The sequence below is a fragment of the Penaeus japonicus genome, unplaced genomic scaffold (genome assembly GCF_977035675.1).
Source record: "Penaeus japonicus unplaced genomic scaffold, GWHDUDI00000001_assembly GWHDUDI00000031, whole genome shotgun sequence".
In the NCBI taxonomy this organism is placed as follows: Eukaryota; Metazoa; Arthropoda; class Malacostraca; order Decapoda; family Penaeidae; genus Penaeus; species Penaeus japonicus.
The window spans coordinates 4,837,792-4,852,791 of NW_028234433.1; the positions used below are offsets into that span (position 1 = coordinate 4,837,792).

Below are 15,000 nucleotides of genomic sequence, written 5' to 3' on the forward strand. Positions count from 1 at the left end.
GAAAAATATACAAAACAAACAAACATAACAAAAAAATAAATAAAAATAAATAAATAAACGACGAATGGCGCATTTGGGTCTTTATAACTTTTTGTGGTTTTGTTTACGTAAATGAAGCTGTAGTTGAGCAGGTGTCCAAAATAAGTGTCTTTAGCGAACGCAGGTGGACACGCTATATAATTTTTCATTCTTAAGCTAAGATTATGTGTTTTTGTTCGTCATCCACAACACACACACACACACACACTCTCTCTCTCTCTCTTTCTCTCTCTCTCTCTCACTCTCTCTGTGTCTCTGCCTCTCTCTCTCCATCTCTCTCTCTCTGTGTCTCTGCCTCTCTCTCTCCATCTCTCTTTGTGTCTCTGTCTCTCTCTCTCCATCTCTCTCTCTCTCTACCCTCTCTCTTTCTCTCTCTCCCCCCTCCCGTCTCTCCCCCCCCCTCCCGTCTCTCTCTCTCTCTCAGACACACACACACACAAAAAAAAAACTTGTCTCAACCCACCTTGTTCCTCCGCTGGCCCTGGCTTGGTCCTCGCCATTCATCCCAGATCTTGAAGCCTCATCTGTTATGCAAGACAAGAGTCGAGATCCCAAATTTGCACAAGACATGAGGGATCTGATAGTTTCAAGTCTGATCCTTTTTTCTTGTGATACACTTAAAGGATCTGTGGGTGTAGGAGGGAGAGGCCAAGGAAAAGGAAACGCAATAAGGGGAAGGATTTTTAATCAAGATGGCGTGTTAGCGTTCATGATTTTCTTAATTGTGTGAGTATGATTAGCAGGAAGATGAGGCACACTTGTAGAATTAATTGTAATTTAGGTTTGAATTGCCGTAAGTTTATTTCATGTTGGGGACTATGTGAACTTTGTCATGTGGGTTTTGTTTATATTTTGGCTAGAAATCGTTATTTTTTTCTGTCAACTCTAGGGGATGGAATATCCATTTTTAAGTCTAGCCTTTTTGGAGCTCAGCTGTGGCGGTTTTGCTGACGGCTGTATTATGTGAAAGGCGATATTTAGATAGTTGGATTTGCATATTTGTGTGTATATGCATACATATATAAATGAACACACACACACAGACACACACACACACACACACACACACACACACACACACACACACACACACACACACACACACGCACATATATATATATATATATATATATATATATATATATATATATATATATATATATATATATATATATATATAGAGAGAGAGAGAGAGAGAGAGAGAGAGAGAGACAGACCCAGACAACAAGAACCCTGCATGAAAAGCAGCAGGACCCCCGCCCCCCCCCCCCCCCTTCAACACAGTAGAAACTCCTTCAATGAAATCATAAGTATCTCGTAACACTACATCCTTGCCATTGCATGTAAATTACCGAGCTTTATTTTTCCTTCAAGACATTGCAACCGGAAGGAATCTGTGGAAACCCACCGGGGGGAAATTAAGGCTCAAGTCCCCCCCCTCGTCCCCCCTGCCCCCCCCCCTCACTCCACCCTCCCCCTATCCCCCCTTATCCCCTGCCACTATGCTCCCCTTTGCCTCCTGTTCACCTCCCCTACGCTCCTTCTACACCCCCCCCTGTCCCCCTGCCCTCCCCTCTTCTTCCCTCCCTGCCCTCCCCTCTTCTTCCCTCCCTACCCCCCTCCCCCCTCCCCCTACAACCACATAAAACCCCCATCAATATGTAAAAGCATGTTGGGGAATGAGGGTAATTTTCTAATAAATCTGGTGGATGTTTCACTAACCGCTGACCTCCCCTGACCCCGTTGACCCCCTACTAACCGCATCATGTCAGGGGAGGGAGTATCTCACCTTTCTTTCTACCCCCCCCCAACCTCTCCCCCACCCCGACTCCTCCCCCTCCTTTCCCTCCTCTTCCCTCTGCTCGTTTTCTCTCGTGACCCCTACTTATTGCTCCCCGCCCCCTTCTCTCTCTCTCTCTTTCTCCTCTCTTTCTTTCTCTTTCTCTCTCTTTCTCTCTCTTTCTCCTCCCTCTCCATCTCTCTCCCTCTCCCCTATCCCTCATTCCTCCTTCTCTCGTCTCCCACGCTCCCTCTCCCCTACTGATACTTCCTCTCTCCTTCCTCTTCTCCTCCTCTCTCCTTCCTCTTCTCCTTCCTCTTCTCCTCCTCTCTCCTTCCTCTTCTCCTCTCTCCTTCCTCTTCTCCTTCTCCCTCCTTCCTCTTCTCCTCCTCTCTCCTTCCTATTCTCCTCCTCTCTCCTTCCTCTTCTCCTCCTCTCTCCTTCCTCTTCTCCTCCTCTCCTCCTTCTTCCTCCTTCTCTTCGTCATCCTCTTCCTCTCTCTCTCTCTCTCTCTCTCTCTCTCTCTCTCTCTCTCTCTCTCTCTCTCTCTCTCTCTCTCTCTCTCTCTCTCTCTCTCTCTCTCTCTCTCTCTCTCTTCCTCCTCCTTCCTCTCTCTCTCTCTCTCTCTCTCTCTCTCCCTCCTCCTTCTCTCTCTCTCTCTTCCTTCTTCCTCTCTCTCTCTCTCTCTCTCTCTCTCTCTCTCTCTCTCTCTCTCTCTCTCTCTCTCTCTCTCTCTCTCTCTCTCTCTCTCTCTCTCTCTCTCTCTCTCTCTCTCTCTCTCTCTCTCTCTCTCTCTCTCTCTCTCTCTCTCTCTCTCTCTCTCTCTCTCTCTCTCTCTCCCCCTCCCCCCCTCCCCCCTCCCCCCTCCCCCCCTCCTCGAAGCCTGCCGTTCTCACAAGACGTGCAACACCGAATGATTCCTCGATGTTGCACGTTCAGCAATTTCTGGTGTTGCAACGATAAACACTATTGCTGTATTTCCGGTCTGATTATTTTTTTTGCGTTTTTTTGTCGTTTTAGTGTTTTGCTTCCGGTTTTGTTTTTCGTTTTCTTTTATGGTAATGATGTTGATGGTGATGATGATGCTAATAATAGAAATGATGATGATGATGATGTAAATAATAGAAAGTATGATAATGATGATGCAAATTATTGAAATGATGATAATGACGTAAATGATAGAAAGTATGATGATGATGATGATGTCAGTAATAGAAAGTATGTTTGTGATGATGCAAATGACAAAAAAGGATAAAAAATTATGATATTAGCAATGATTGTAATATTAATGATTATGATGATGAAAATGATATTGATAATGATAGTAATAATAATAATGATAGCGAAAATGACGGCAATTGTGATGATTATTAATAGTAATAGTAATGATAACAACAACAACAATAACAACAATGATAATATTCATGATAATAAAAACAACAAAGAGAAAACAACAACAGCAACAATAATGATAAAAGGATAACGCAGAATAAGTGAAAATCTCCCCCTCCCCCTTCCCCCCCCCCTTTACCATCTCAGTGAAAGAAAGAAACAAACAAAACTTAAGTGACAGAACACCCACTTGTATCGTGTTCTCTTGATATCATTCTTGTTGTTATTATATGTTTCCTTTTTTCCCCTTTCTTGATAGAGAGATAGAATGATAGATACAGATAGATGGAGAGGTAGATAGATAGATATATGGATGAATAGATAGATCTATAGATAGATAGATAGATGGATAGATATATAGATGGATATATAGATAGGTAGATGGATAGAGAAATAGATAGATAGATAGATGCTGTGGATAGACAGATCGATAGACACTATAGATTTATATTGTATATACATATAGATTGATAGACATGCAAACACACACACACACACACACAGACAAACAATTCCCTTCTCTTTCCCTCTCCCTCCTCCCCTCTTCCTTATCTTCCCCTCTTCCTTATTTTCCCCTCCTTCTTTTTTCCATTTCCTTTTCATTCCTCGAAGTTCCTTCTTTGCAATCCTTTCCCCTTGCAGCGTTGCCAATGGTAGGTCACGTCGTTCCTATCTTTCCCTCTCTGTCGATTTTGTTTTTTTTTGTTTTTTTTTATTCCTTGTTCGTGTGAATGGCTTATTTTGTTTAGCCTGGTTTATGGTGTTTTTTAGTTTTGTTTTTCTGTTTATTTATCTTTTCTTCTGTATGTTTTTTTCTATCTGTCTGCCAATCATTTTATCTATCTAGATGTTTGGTTCAGTACACCTATATGTATATCGTATCTGTAAATTAAATTAGTCTGTTCTTTCCGTCCTAGTATCTTCATTTATCTTTATTACATCTTACATTACATTATTACATCTTTATTACCCTCTTACATCCTCCATTCTCTCTCTGTAACTCTCTCTCTCTCTCTCTCTCTCTCTCTCTCTCTCTCTCTCTCTCTCTCTCTCTCTCTCTCTCTCTCTCTCTCTCTCTCTCTCTCTCTCTCTCTCTCTCTCTCCTCCTCTCCCCTCTTCTCCTCTCTCTCTCTCCTCTCTCTCTTTTTCTCTCTCTCCCTCTTCTCCCCCCCCCTCTCTCTCTCTCTCTCTATCTCTCTCCGCCCCCCCCCTCTCTCTCTCTCTCTATATCTATATGTATATATATACATATATATATTTTATACATACATATATATATATATATATATATATATATATATATATATATATATATAATATATATATATATATATACATATAACACACACACACACACACACACACACACACACACACACACACACACACACACATAAATACATATAAGAGGGGGGGAGAGGGGGAGGGGGGAGGGAGCATAAGACTGAGGGCGACTTAAGACCGACTTGGCCTGTGACTTACGAGCTTCCGATGTGGTTACCGTGAGAGAGAGAGAGAGACCGACCTGCGCGGAGGTGACCTGCTTACAGGACGTCGGTTTGCGGGGGTAGGGGTAGGGGGGTGAGGGTGAGGGTAGGGGGGAAGGGGATGTTGGTCGAGGAGGAGGAGGAGGGGGAGGGGGGTATAGGTAGGATGGAGAATGAGGGGTGGTGGGGTAGGGGTGGGGAGGTGGGGGGAAGGAGATGGGATCGTGGGTAAGGGGGGAAGGTAGGGGAGGGGGAGGGGGAGGGGGGTGGAAGTGGGGGAGAAAGGCTGTTTTTTTTTCTCTTTTTTTTACGTAAATAATTTGCCGTGATGAGTATTTTTCATTTTTTTGAGGTTCAGTGATGAGGATGTGTAAACATTTTGCTCAAGGGATGTTTTCATGTTAACATATATAACATATTTGAGCTTTTTTTTTTTCTTAATGTGTGTGTGTGTGTCTGTGCGTGTGTGTGTGTGTGTGCACGCGTATGTGTGTGTGTGTGTGTGTGTGTGTGTGTGTGTGTGCGTGCGTACGTGTGTGTTTGTGTGTTTATTTAGCATCTTATTTTGTAGATATTATTCGTATATATTGAATTAAACATCATCATGATAATGATATAAACAATGATAGAAACGATAACAGTTATAACAATTATGATGAAGATAGTGATGAAGATAATAGCAATAAATATGATAGAAAATAACGATGATGATAATATGAAATATAATGATGACAAAGAAAGTAATGATAATAGTAACAAAAGATGATAGTAACAACAATAACAATGATAAATAAAAATGAAAGCAGTAATAAAGATAATAGTATTAATAATTAAAATGATATAGACATGAACATGATTATGAAATGATAGGAGATGCGACTAGAATAATTATTATCATTTCGTATTAGTAAAAATGTACCAAAGGGAGAAGAGAAGTAGATGGAAAGATGAACTTGTGTCATAACGAGCAAGTAAACAAACAAACAAACAAAAAACAACACGTACATAACAGGAGAAAAACACGAACACAAAAACGAAACAAAAACAAAAACAAAAATATAATAAGAAGGAAATAAAAGCGACATGCCGTCACATGGTACTGTACATACCCCCCCCCCGCCCCAACCATCCACTTCTCCCCCCTCCCCCTCCCCCCTCCCCCCTCCCCCCTCCCCCCGTGCACTCTGACCACGGGGTCGACATCAGGGTCACCAAGCTTAGCGCAGGGAGGGGGGGAGGGGGAATGGTAGTTGAGAGGGGAGGAGAGGGGAAGGGGGGGAAAGTGGATGGGGGTGGGGGGGTCAGAGGTCCCTGGTAATGATAATTGTGTTATTCCGCCCCCAGGAGCAGTGTTGCCAACGCCGGAGTGGATCGGTTGGTTGCGGTGGTTTACTTGGTGGGGTGGGAGGGAGGAGGGGGAGGGGGAGGGGGTGGATGTGGAGGGGGGGGGGGAGTCTTCTTGAGTGTGTATGTTGGCGTGTATGATTTTCCTTCTTTTTTTTAATCTCCTTTTACTCCGATCTCGATTTTCTCTTGCTTGTGTTTTGTTTTTTGTTCGCGTAAGGTGTCACGTGTCTTCTTGTCCTGGATTTGGATACAGTTGTGAGATTATTTTCATAGCCTTTGCAATATCTCTCTATGGTGTTTCTATCCTTTGCAATATCTCTCTATGGTGTTTCTATCCTTTTCAATTTCACTCAATGATCTTTCTATCCTTTGCAATTTCGCTCAATGGTGTTTTTCTTGTGTGTTTACTTATCCTTATCGCCTTTATCGTCTTTGTCACTATTTTGGATTTCTATCATTATTGGATAATTCTAGATTCTTAGGTTTTAGGTGATAAGATGATAGGATAGAAAGGAATAGATAGAGAAGTAGATAGATAGAGAGACAGACAGGCTAATAGGAATATTTATGTAGATACAGAGTGGGAGAAAGTGGAAGGGAAAGAAGGGAGGGAAGGGGAAAGAGATAGAGAGAGAGAGAGAGAGAGAGAGAGAGAGAGAGAGAGAGAGAGAGAGAGAGAGAGAGAGAGAGAGAGAGAGAGAGAGAGAGAGAGAGAGAGAGAGAGGGAGAGAGAGAGAGAGAGAGAGAGAGAAGAAGAGAGAGAGAGAGAGAGAAAAAGAAGAGAGAGAGGGAGAGTATAAGAAGAGAGAGAGAGAGTATAAGAAGAGAGAGAGAGAGTATAAGAAAAGAGAGAGAGAGAGAGTATAAGAAGAGAGAAAGAGAGAGAGAGAGTATAAGAAGAGAGAGAGAGAGAGAGAGAGAGAGAGAGAGAGAGAGAGAGAGAGAGAGAGAGAGAGAGAGAGAGAGAGAGAGAGAGAGAGAGAGAGAGGGAGAGAGAAAACAGAAAAAGAGAGAAGATAAACAGATAGATAAATTAATAGAAAGGTAGGTAAATGTAAAGTGAGATTGAGAGATAGAGACACAGACAGATATACAGATAGACATACATAAAAAGCGAGAGAGAAAGCGAAAAAGGAAAACAAAAGAGAACACAAGAGAAAGAGGGGAAAGGGGAAATTCCTTTTCATCCACTTGACTGATCACATAAAAAAAAAAACAACAATGTGTGGGTTTTTCGAATTTCGAAAGGGAAGATTTTTAAATTGGGGGAAGTGGCTAGGCGGGAGAGCGAAAATTTCTCAAAAGGGAAAATAAAAGTAGGATTAGAGCACTGACCTTCATTGGTTAGAATTATCATTATTATTACTATGATTAACGTTATTTTACTGTTATTATCACCTTATTACTGTTATCCTGATTATATCATTGTTATCATAATCCTATTACTGATATGATAACTATTTTACTGTGATCATTATCATACTACTGTTATTAATATTTTCTTATATTGTTCTCATTTTTGGCAACGATCGCTTTTCGTTCACCGATTATAATCATCATCATTATAATAATATTTATATATCTATCTCTATTTGTGTTATACATATCTCTTATCTTTATTCTTAAATTCATTCCCCTATTTATTTGTCCTTTGTTCGAAACGTAATAATATTTTTGGTTCGATTTTGTGCCCTTTGCGCTTCTGTCTTTTAATTTGTTTGCGCGTGCCTTCTGTTACTGTCTTTGTTCTTTGTCTTTTTTCGATGTTTTAGTTTCCTGTACTTTTCTTTATATTTTTTTCTTTTACTCTTTTCTCTCCTCGGCCTTTTCCTTCTCTTGTCCTCTTCCATCATTCCTTTCTTTGTTTCCCTTTTTTTTTCTTTTACTTCATTCTTTCTCTTTCCCCTTCACTCATCCCTTTCCCCACTTTCTCTTTCTCCTCTTGTTCTTCCTTCTTTTATGTCCCTTCCTTCTTTTCTATTCCTTCTCCTTCTCTCTCTTCCTCTTCCTTCCTTCCGTTCCTCACCCATGAACCGAATCATCTTTCCCCTTTCTCTTTCTCCTCTCTCTCTCTCTCTCTTACTTTCACCCCTTACATATTTCCTCTTCGTCTTGTTCCTTCCTTTGCTTTCGTTCTCTCTTCTCCTTTCTCCTTCTTCTATTCCTTTATTCCCCTTTCCTTACCTCCTCTCTCAAGTCCAGCGGGTCTTTGCGGATTTAACTGTAAAAACGTTCCCCTCATTTTATTTGCTTTATTGGTGTCATTACCACTTCCTTGTTGAACTTGGCGTGTCAGATTGGTCTTATGTGTTGATTAATTCATTGTAATTTCTTCTTTTTTCATTTGGTTATCTTATATTCCAGTGAGGGAAGAGAGAGAGAGAGAGAGAGAGAGAGAGAGAGAGAGAGAGAGAGAGAGAGAGAGAGAGAGAGAGAGAGAGAGAGAGAGAGAGAGAGAAATCCTAGCTACTGTTTGTGCGAAACGAGTCTTTTTTTATCATTCGTACAAAATATTCTAACAGTTCGTATTTTCTTCCCCTTTCTGTCCAACGACTTTTAAAATAATGTTATTGAAAGAGACCAGAAGAAGAAGAAGAAGAAAACATGAAATAAAAATGATCTTGAAGGAATTCTCAGGTCTTCAGAAATCAAATCTTTGACGAAGAATTCCCACAGGTTCACATGGTGCCCCGGGGCTTTCTCGTTCGCTAATCTTTAAACTTTTTTTCTTTCCATCGTCTATCGTCCTGTTTCATTTATCATCATTCGTTTGCTAAATATTTCCGCGGTTTATTTTCGGTCTCGTTTCAGGGGATGGTAACTGTTGTGTTTTGTCTCCTAATTCCTACTGTCAATATAGTAATGATGATAATGATGATAGTATTAGTAATAATGATAATAATAATAGTATTAGTAATGATGATAATGATAATAGTATTAGTAATAATGATAATAATGATAGTATTAGTAATGCTGATAATACTACTAGTAGTAGTGATAACGATAAAAAAGGATAGTAATAATAATGATAACGATCAGGAAAATGATAATGATAACATTAAATAACAATAAATATCATCATCATCAAATCATCATCATCATCACTACTCTACAACCATTACCCTTACCTTAAACAGTATCACCATCACCATCACCACTACCCATTATCACTATTACAATTACAACCAACACTATTACCATTTCTCTCTCTTTTCCCCATAAATACTCATTTTCTCTCCCCACATGTTTAATAATTCGTCCTTTTAGCCACATTCCCACAATCGATCATTCCCCCTCCTCCCTTCCCCTTCCTCTCCCTACCCCCTTCCCCTTCCTCTCCCCTCCTTCCCCCATCCCCTTCCTCTCCCCTCCTCCCCCACCCCCCTCCCCCTTCCTCTCCCCTCCTCCCCCCCATCCCCCATCCCCTTCCTCTCCCCTCCTCCCCCACCCCCCTCCCCCTTCCTCTCCCCTCCTCCCCCCTCCCCCTTCCTCTCCCCTCCTCCCCCCCTCCCCCTCCCCCTTCATCCCCCCACCCCCCGTAATTAGAGCAGCTCACTAGAGACAAATTACCAATCGGCACTGAACATTCCCCAGCCACCGCCGCTTATCATAATTAAGCCTCAGAGATTTCTATTTTCCCGCCATTTTCATTCTACATCTCTTCGGTAATTATCGGCTGCTAATGTCTGCCCGTCGCTAATTGTGTTAGTTCAACTTTCGGTTGGTTGTGGATTTTTCGTTTTTGGATGCGGTTCTCGGGGTTGTTTCTTGGTTTGAAATGGTGTTTGATGGTGTTGTGGTTTTTGTTTGTTTGTTTGGTTTGTTTGAAATGGTGTTTGCTGGTGTTGTGGGTCGTTTTTTTTTTTTTGTTTGTTTGTTTGGTCTGAAATGGTGTTGTGGGGTGTTTGTTTTTTGTTTGGTTGTTTGTTTGGTCTGAAATGGTGTTTGCTGGTGTTGTGGGTTGTTTGTTTTTTGTTTGGTTTGAAATGGTGTTTGCTGGTGTTGTGGGTTGTTTGTTTTTTGTTTGTTTGTTTGTTTGTATGGTTGGTCTGAAATGGTGTTTGCTGGTGTTGTGGGTTGTTTGTTTTTTGTTTGTTTGGTTGGTTGGTGTGTGAATTGGTTCGGTAACTTAAAAAGAGATCTTGTAAATAGTGGTTTATCATTTGCAATATATACTTGCAACTAGAAATAATACTCTTGTTATGTTTACCATGCAGTACCATTACCTGACCAGTAACATACCACTTTTCTACCGGGTAAATAAACATTAAAAAACATTCAGTCCTCTAAATCAATTCATCATTTACTCAAATTAGTACCAATAAGTGCACCATGCAGTACCGTGCCATAACGCCATAAACCGTTATAGTACCGTTTTCTATCGTTCGGGAGCGCTTGAGGCAACGCACAGTACTGTTAAACAACCGTTCCGGGCCGTTCCATTCCTCTCGTTCCGGTGTTCATCCTTCCACCTCCTGACCTGCGCTGACCCCTCGTGCTCCTGTGTCAGGGGAAACTGTGCACAAAAATACGATTATCTCTGAGGAAATATTGGAAAATTACAGCCATTTACTTGCGACCCGTCAGCCATTAACATATTTGTTTATCATCATTACGGCTTCGCCTCCGTGGGAAGTGGAGGGGGGGAGGAGGGGGGGAGGAGGAGGGTAGAGGTGGTAGGGAGGGGGGTGGGTGTGTGGGTTTGGATAGGGGGAGGAAGGGGGTGGGGGAGAGGGGGAGGCCGTGGGAAAACCCCGATTTAGTCTTCCTGGCGTTGATGTTTCATTGCGAACAAGACAATTAAATCTTTCGGAAGAAGAAGAAGAAATTGTGAGAAATGGAGATGGTGGGCAGATTCGCTCGGTTTATTTTATGTTCTTTAAGAATTGGTTTACGGGTTTTTATCTTGAAATACAAGAAAAAAGAAAAGAAAAGAAAAAAAAACTTGACTTTCGAAGCTAAACGTAATTTTTGACTCCCAAGTAAGGTACCTAACCTGGTTCATCTTATCGGGGTCGTTGGGGTTACATGAGAGGTTGGAGGTTGGAGTTTAACGGCGGGGGGCGATGGGGGAGGGGGAGGGGGAGGGGGGTTGAAGAGAGGGAGGGGGAAGGAAAGAATTACTGATATAAAGATGGAAATCCTGTGGAAATGAGAAGCTCTCCCGCCTTCTCCTTCGCCATTTCCTTCCTCGCCGCCTCCCTCTTGTCATTTCCTCATACCTTCTTCTGTTACGACAGTATCTATGATATTGCTTCTGATTCCTTGCATATCCTTTCTCCTTCTTCTTCTTCTCCTTCTTTTTCTTGTTCTTCTTCCTCTTCTTTTTCTTCTCCTTCCTCTTCTTCTACTTCTTTCAGTTATCCAGATTCCTTGCCTTCTATCTTCTTGCTTCTGATTCCTTGCATATCCTTTCTCCTTCTTCTTCTTCTTCTTCTTCTTCTTTTTCTTCTCCCTCTTCTTCTCTACGTCTTCTTTTTCTCCTACTTTGCCCTTTCTTTTTCCTATGACAGTATGGGAGAGGGGGAAAGAGAGGGAGAGGGAGATATAGAGAGGTAGAGGGAAAAAGAGAGGGAAAGAGAGAGAGAGAGAGACAGACAGAGAGAGAGAGAGAGTGAGGCATATATATATATATATATATATATATATATAATATATATATATATATATATATATATAATATAGAGAGAGAGAGAAAGAAAGAGAGAGAGAGAGAGAGAGAGAGAGAGAGAGAGAGAAAGAAAGAAAGAGTGAAAGAAAGAAAGAGTGAAAGAAAGAAAGAGAGAGAGAGAGAGAGAGAGAGAGAGAGAGAGAGAGAGAGAGAGAGAGAGAGAGAGAGAGAGAGAGAGAGAGAGAGAGTGAAAAAAAGAGAGAGTGAAAGAAAGAGAGAGTGAAAGAAAGAAAGAGAGAGAGAGAGAGAGAGAGAGAGAGAGAGAGAGAGAGAGAGAGAGAGAGAGAGAGAGAGACAGCGCACAGGTCACGGAGGTCACGTGACTCCAGTTGGAAAGTCTCGACGCCACAAGAAACGAGAGAATGTCGAGCGGGGGGAGGAGGGGGGGGGGCAGTGTACCTACCTTCCCGGCAGTAAACACGCCAACCTTTTAATTACGTGTTCATTTACCTCTTCCCCTGTAATTGGTCCGCCGTGTTTTACTTTGAGGATTACTTAGAAGATTACTAAGGGGATTACTTAGAGGATGTATGTATGATTGTGTATGTTTATATTTATATCTATTTATCTATCTGTCTGTCTTTGTGTCTATCTATCTGTCTATCTATCTATCTGTATGTCTATCTGTCTGTCTGTCTATCTATCTATCTGTCTATTTATCTATATGTCTGTCTAGCTATAATATCTATCATTTATCTATTTATTTATATATCTATCTGTCTATAAAATCTATTTATCTATCTGTCAGTCTATCTGTAATATCTATCTATCAATCAATCTATCTATCTATCTATGCACGCATAGAATACAGTAGATATAAAGCAAATACAAAGAAAAAAAGAAAATATACAACATACGAGATAAAAGAAACACGAGAAAAAAACGCGTCTATACGAAAACACGAGAAAAAAAAGTGAGAAAAAAAGAGAGGAAGAAAAAAATAAAAATAAAAATGCGTGTATACGAAACGACGTGTTGCATCACCGGTTCCTACACATCACTTAAGTTCCCGCAACACCCCAAAAGGTCACGAGGAAGGTCATTTTTTTTTTTTTTTTGTTATTTATGTCCGACTCTTAGGTGGGGTGTGGGTAGGGTGGAGGGAGTGGGAGGGGACGGGGGGTGCATGTTTGGGGAGGGGGTGAGGGGGTCAGGGTGGAGGTGGGGGGTTGCTGTTGTGGCGTATCACATTAGGAATTGAGAAGAAAAAAAATATATGAGTTGTGTGTTTTAGCTTGTGTGTGTGTCTTTGAAGGTTTGTGTGTTTGTTTGTTTGTTTGTGTGTGTTGTTAAGACTTTCAGCCAAATACACAAGTGGCTTACCATATACGGAGCACATTCAACGCATATACCACACGCCTTCAACATTCCAACTCACCCACCCACCCACCCACACACACACATGAAATATATATATAATATATATATAATAGTCTATATATATATATATATATATATATATATATAGATATATATATATATATATATATATATACATACATAGAGAACAATAGATGAGTGAGAGAGAGAGAGAGATTGAGAGAAACGGGGGACGCGAGAGAGAGAGAGAGAGAGAGAGAGAGAGAGAGAGAGAGAGAGAGAGAGAGTGAGCGAGAGAGAGACACACAAAGCAAAACAAAACAAAAAACAAAACAAAAAACAAATAAACGCTTACACAAAATAAAGAATCTCAGACATACAGCAAACACTCCCGTTTCCCTCCCCCCTCCCTCCTCCCGTCCCCCTCCCCCCATTCCACTAATCCACAGTCAAAACACATCAACGTGATCTAATTCCTTCATCAGTCTACTACCCTCCCCCTTGCCTCTCTCCTGCCCCTTCCCCTTCCCCCCTGCCCCTCCCCATATCCCCTGTCCCTAACCCCTGCCAACACCATTCCCCTGCCACTCCCCATACTGTTTCCTCTACCCCTTTGCTCCATCCCCTCCGCCTACCCTTTTGCTCCTTCTCCGTCTCCTCCCCTGTCTCTTCTCCTTCTCTCTCCCCTACCCCTGCCCCTTTTCTTCCCCTGCCCCTTTTCTTCCCCTGCCCCTTCTCCCCCCCTCTTAACAAACTAGGATCATTAAGGCGCCGACAAATCACTGACAAAAAAGGGCATCACACTCTGCTATTCGCTTCTGGTGAGGTCGCCTCTTATCTCGGACTCGTCTCTCTTTCTCTTTCTCTCTCTTTCTCTATTTCTCTCTCGCTCTCTCTCTGTCTCTCTCTCTGTCTCTGTGTCTCTCTCTCTCTCTCTTCTCTCTCTCTCTCTCTCTATCTCTCTCTCTCTCTCTCTCTCTCTCTCTCTCTCTCTCTCTCTCTCTCTCTCTCTCTCTTCTCTCTCTTCTCTCTCTTCCCTCTCTCTTTCTACCTCTCCTTTTCCTTTTCCCTCTCTCTTCCCCCCTTCCTCTTTCTTTCCCTCTCCTTCCCTGTCCCTCCTTCCCTCCTCCACCATCTATTTTTCCTCTCTCTCCGCTGTTTCTTTCTCGTTATCTACGCATACACATACGAAAGAAATGCACACAAGCACAAGCACAAAAATAGGATATTCTATAAAGCACAATCTTTCCTATCCAGTTCTCTTCCTCTTTCCTCCCTCCCTCCCGTTCCCTCCTTCCCTTCTCCTCTCTCCCGCCCTTCCCCTCTCTCCCGCCCTTCCCCTCCCTCCTTCACTTTCCCTCCTTCCCTTCCCTTCCCCTCCCTCCCGTTCCCTCACCCCCTTCCCCTCCCTCCCTTTCCCTCCCTCCCTTTCCCTCCCTCCCTTCCCCTCTCTCCCGCCCTTTCCCTCCCTCTGTCCCTCTCTCGCGCCGTAGACAAAGAGTAGATGTCTCCTTCTTAAAAGCGCCATTATTCCCCGCCCGTTGGAGGGGTGGACGCCCATTGGAAGAGCCTTCGAATGCCCCCCCGCTATTCCCCGAACATTTAACACCCGCTACTGTAAGTCAGTCTTCGTGGCTAATCTGCTGTGTCTTGTTATAATGGGAAAATGAGGAGGTCTTTTTGAAAAGGGATAAGAGGGATCTACTGGATATGTGTGATTTTTTTTAGGTATAGTTAGGTGAGTATTGTTATCTATTACGTCTTGTTATAACGGGGAAATGTTATTTTTTTATATAATTAGGCCATTGGGTAAATATGTGTGGGATTTTTTTTACGAGTATATTTTGCTGGTGTACTTTCGAAATTATCAATGTATGTTACAAACAACAAGAGCAAACACAAACAAACAAACAAACAAACAAAAAGAAGAAAAAACATGGCCCCCAAGCATTAAAGATATACTT

The 15,000-nt window shown here is 42.0% G+C and overlaps 1 protein-coding gene across 1 annotated transcript in view; it reads left to right on the forward strand.

The window, feature by feature from the left end:
• The first annotated feature begins 5,781 nt into the window (after nucleotides 1-5,781).
• The window catches only part of LOC122265699 (uncharacterized), a 26,104-nt gene continuing 16,885 nt past the window's right edge, over nucleotides 5,782-15,000 (forward strand). Inside the window, exons 1-2 of the mRNA XM_086555404.1 lie at nucleotides 5,782-5,794; nucleotides 6,043-6,072. Of these exons, the coding sequence (XP_086411530.1) occupies nucleotides 5,782-5,794; nucleotides 6,043-6,072 (43 nt within the window). The remainder of the gene's footprint in view (nucleotides 5,795-6,042; nucleotides 6,073-15,000) is intronic.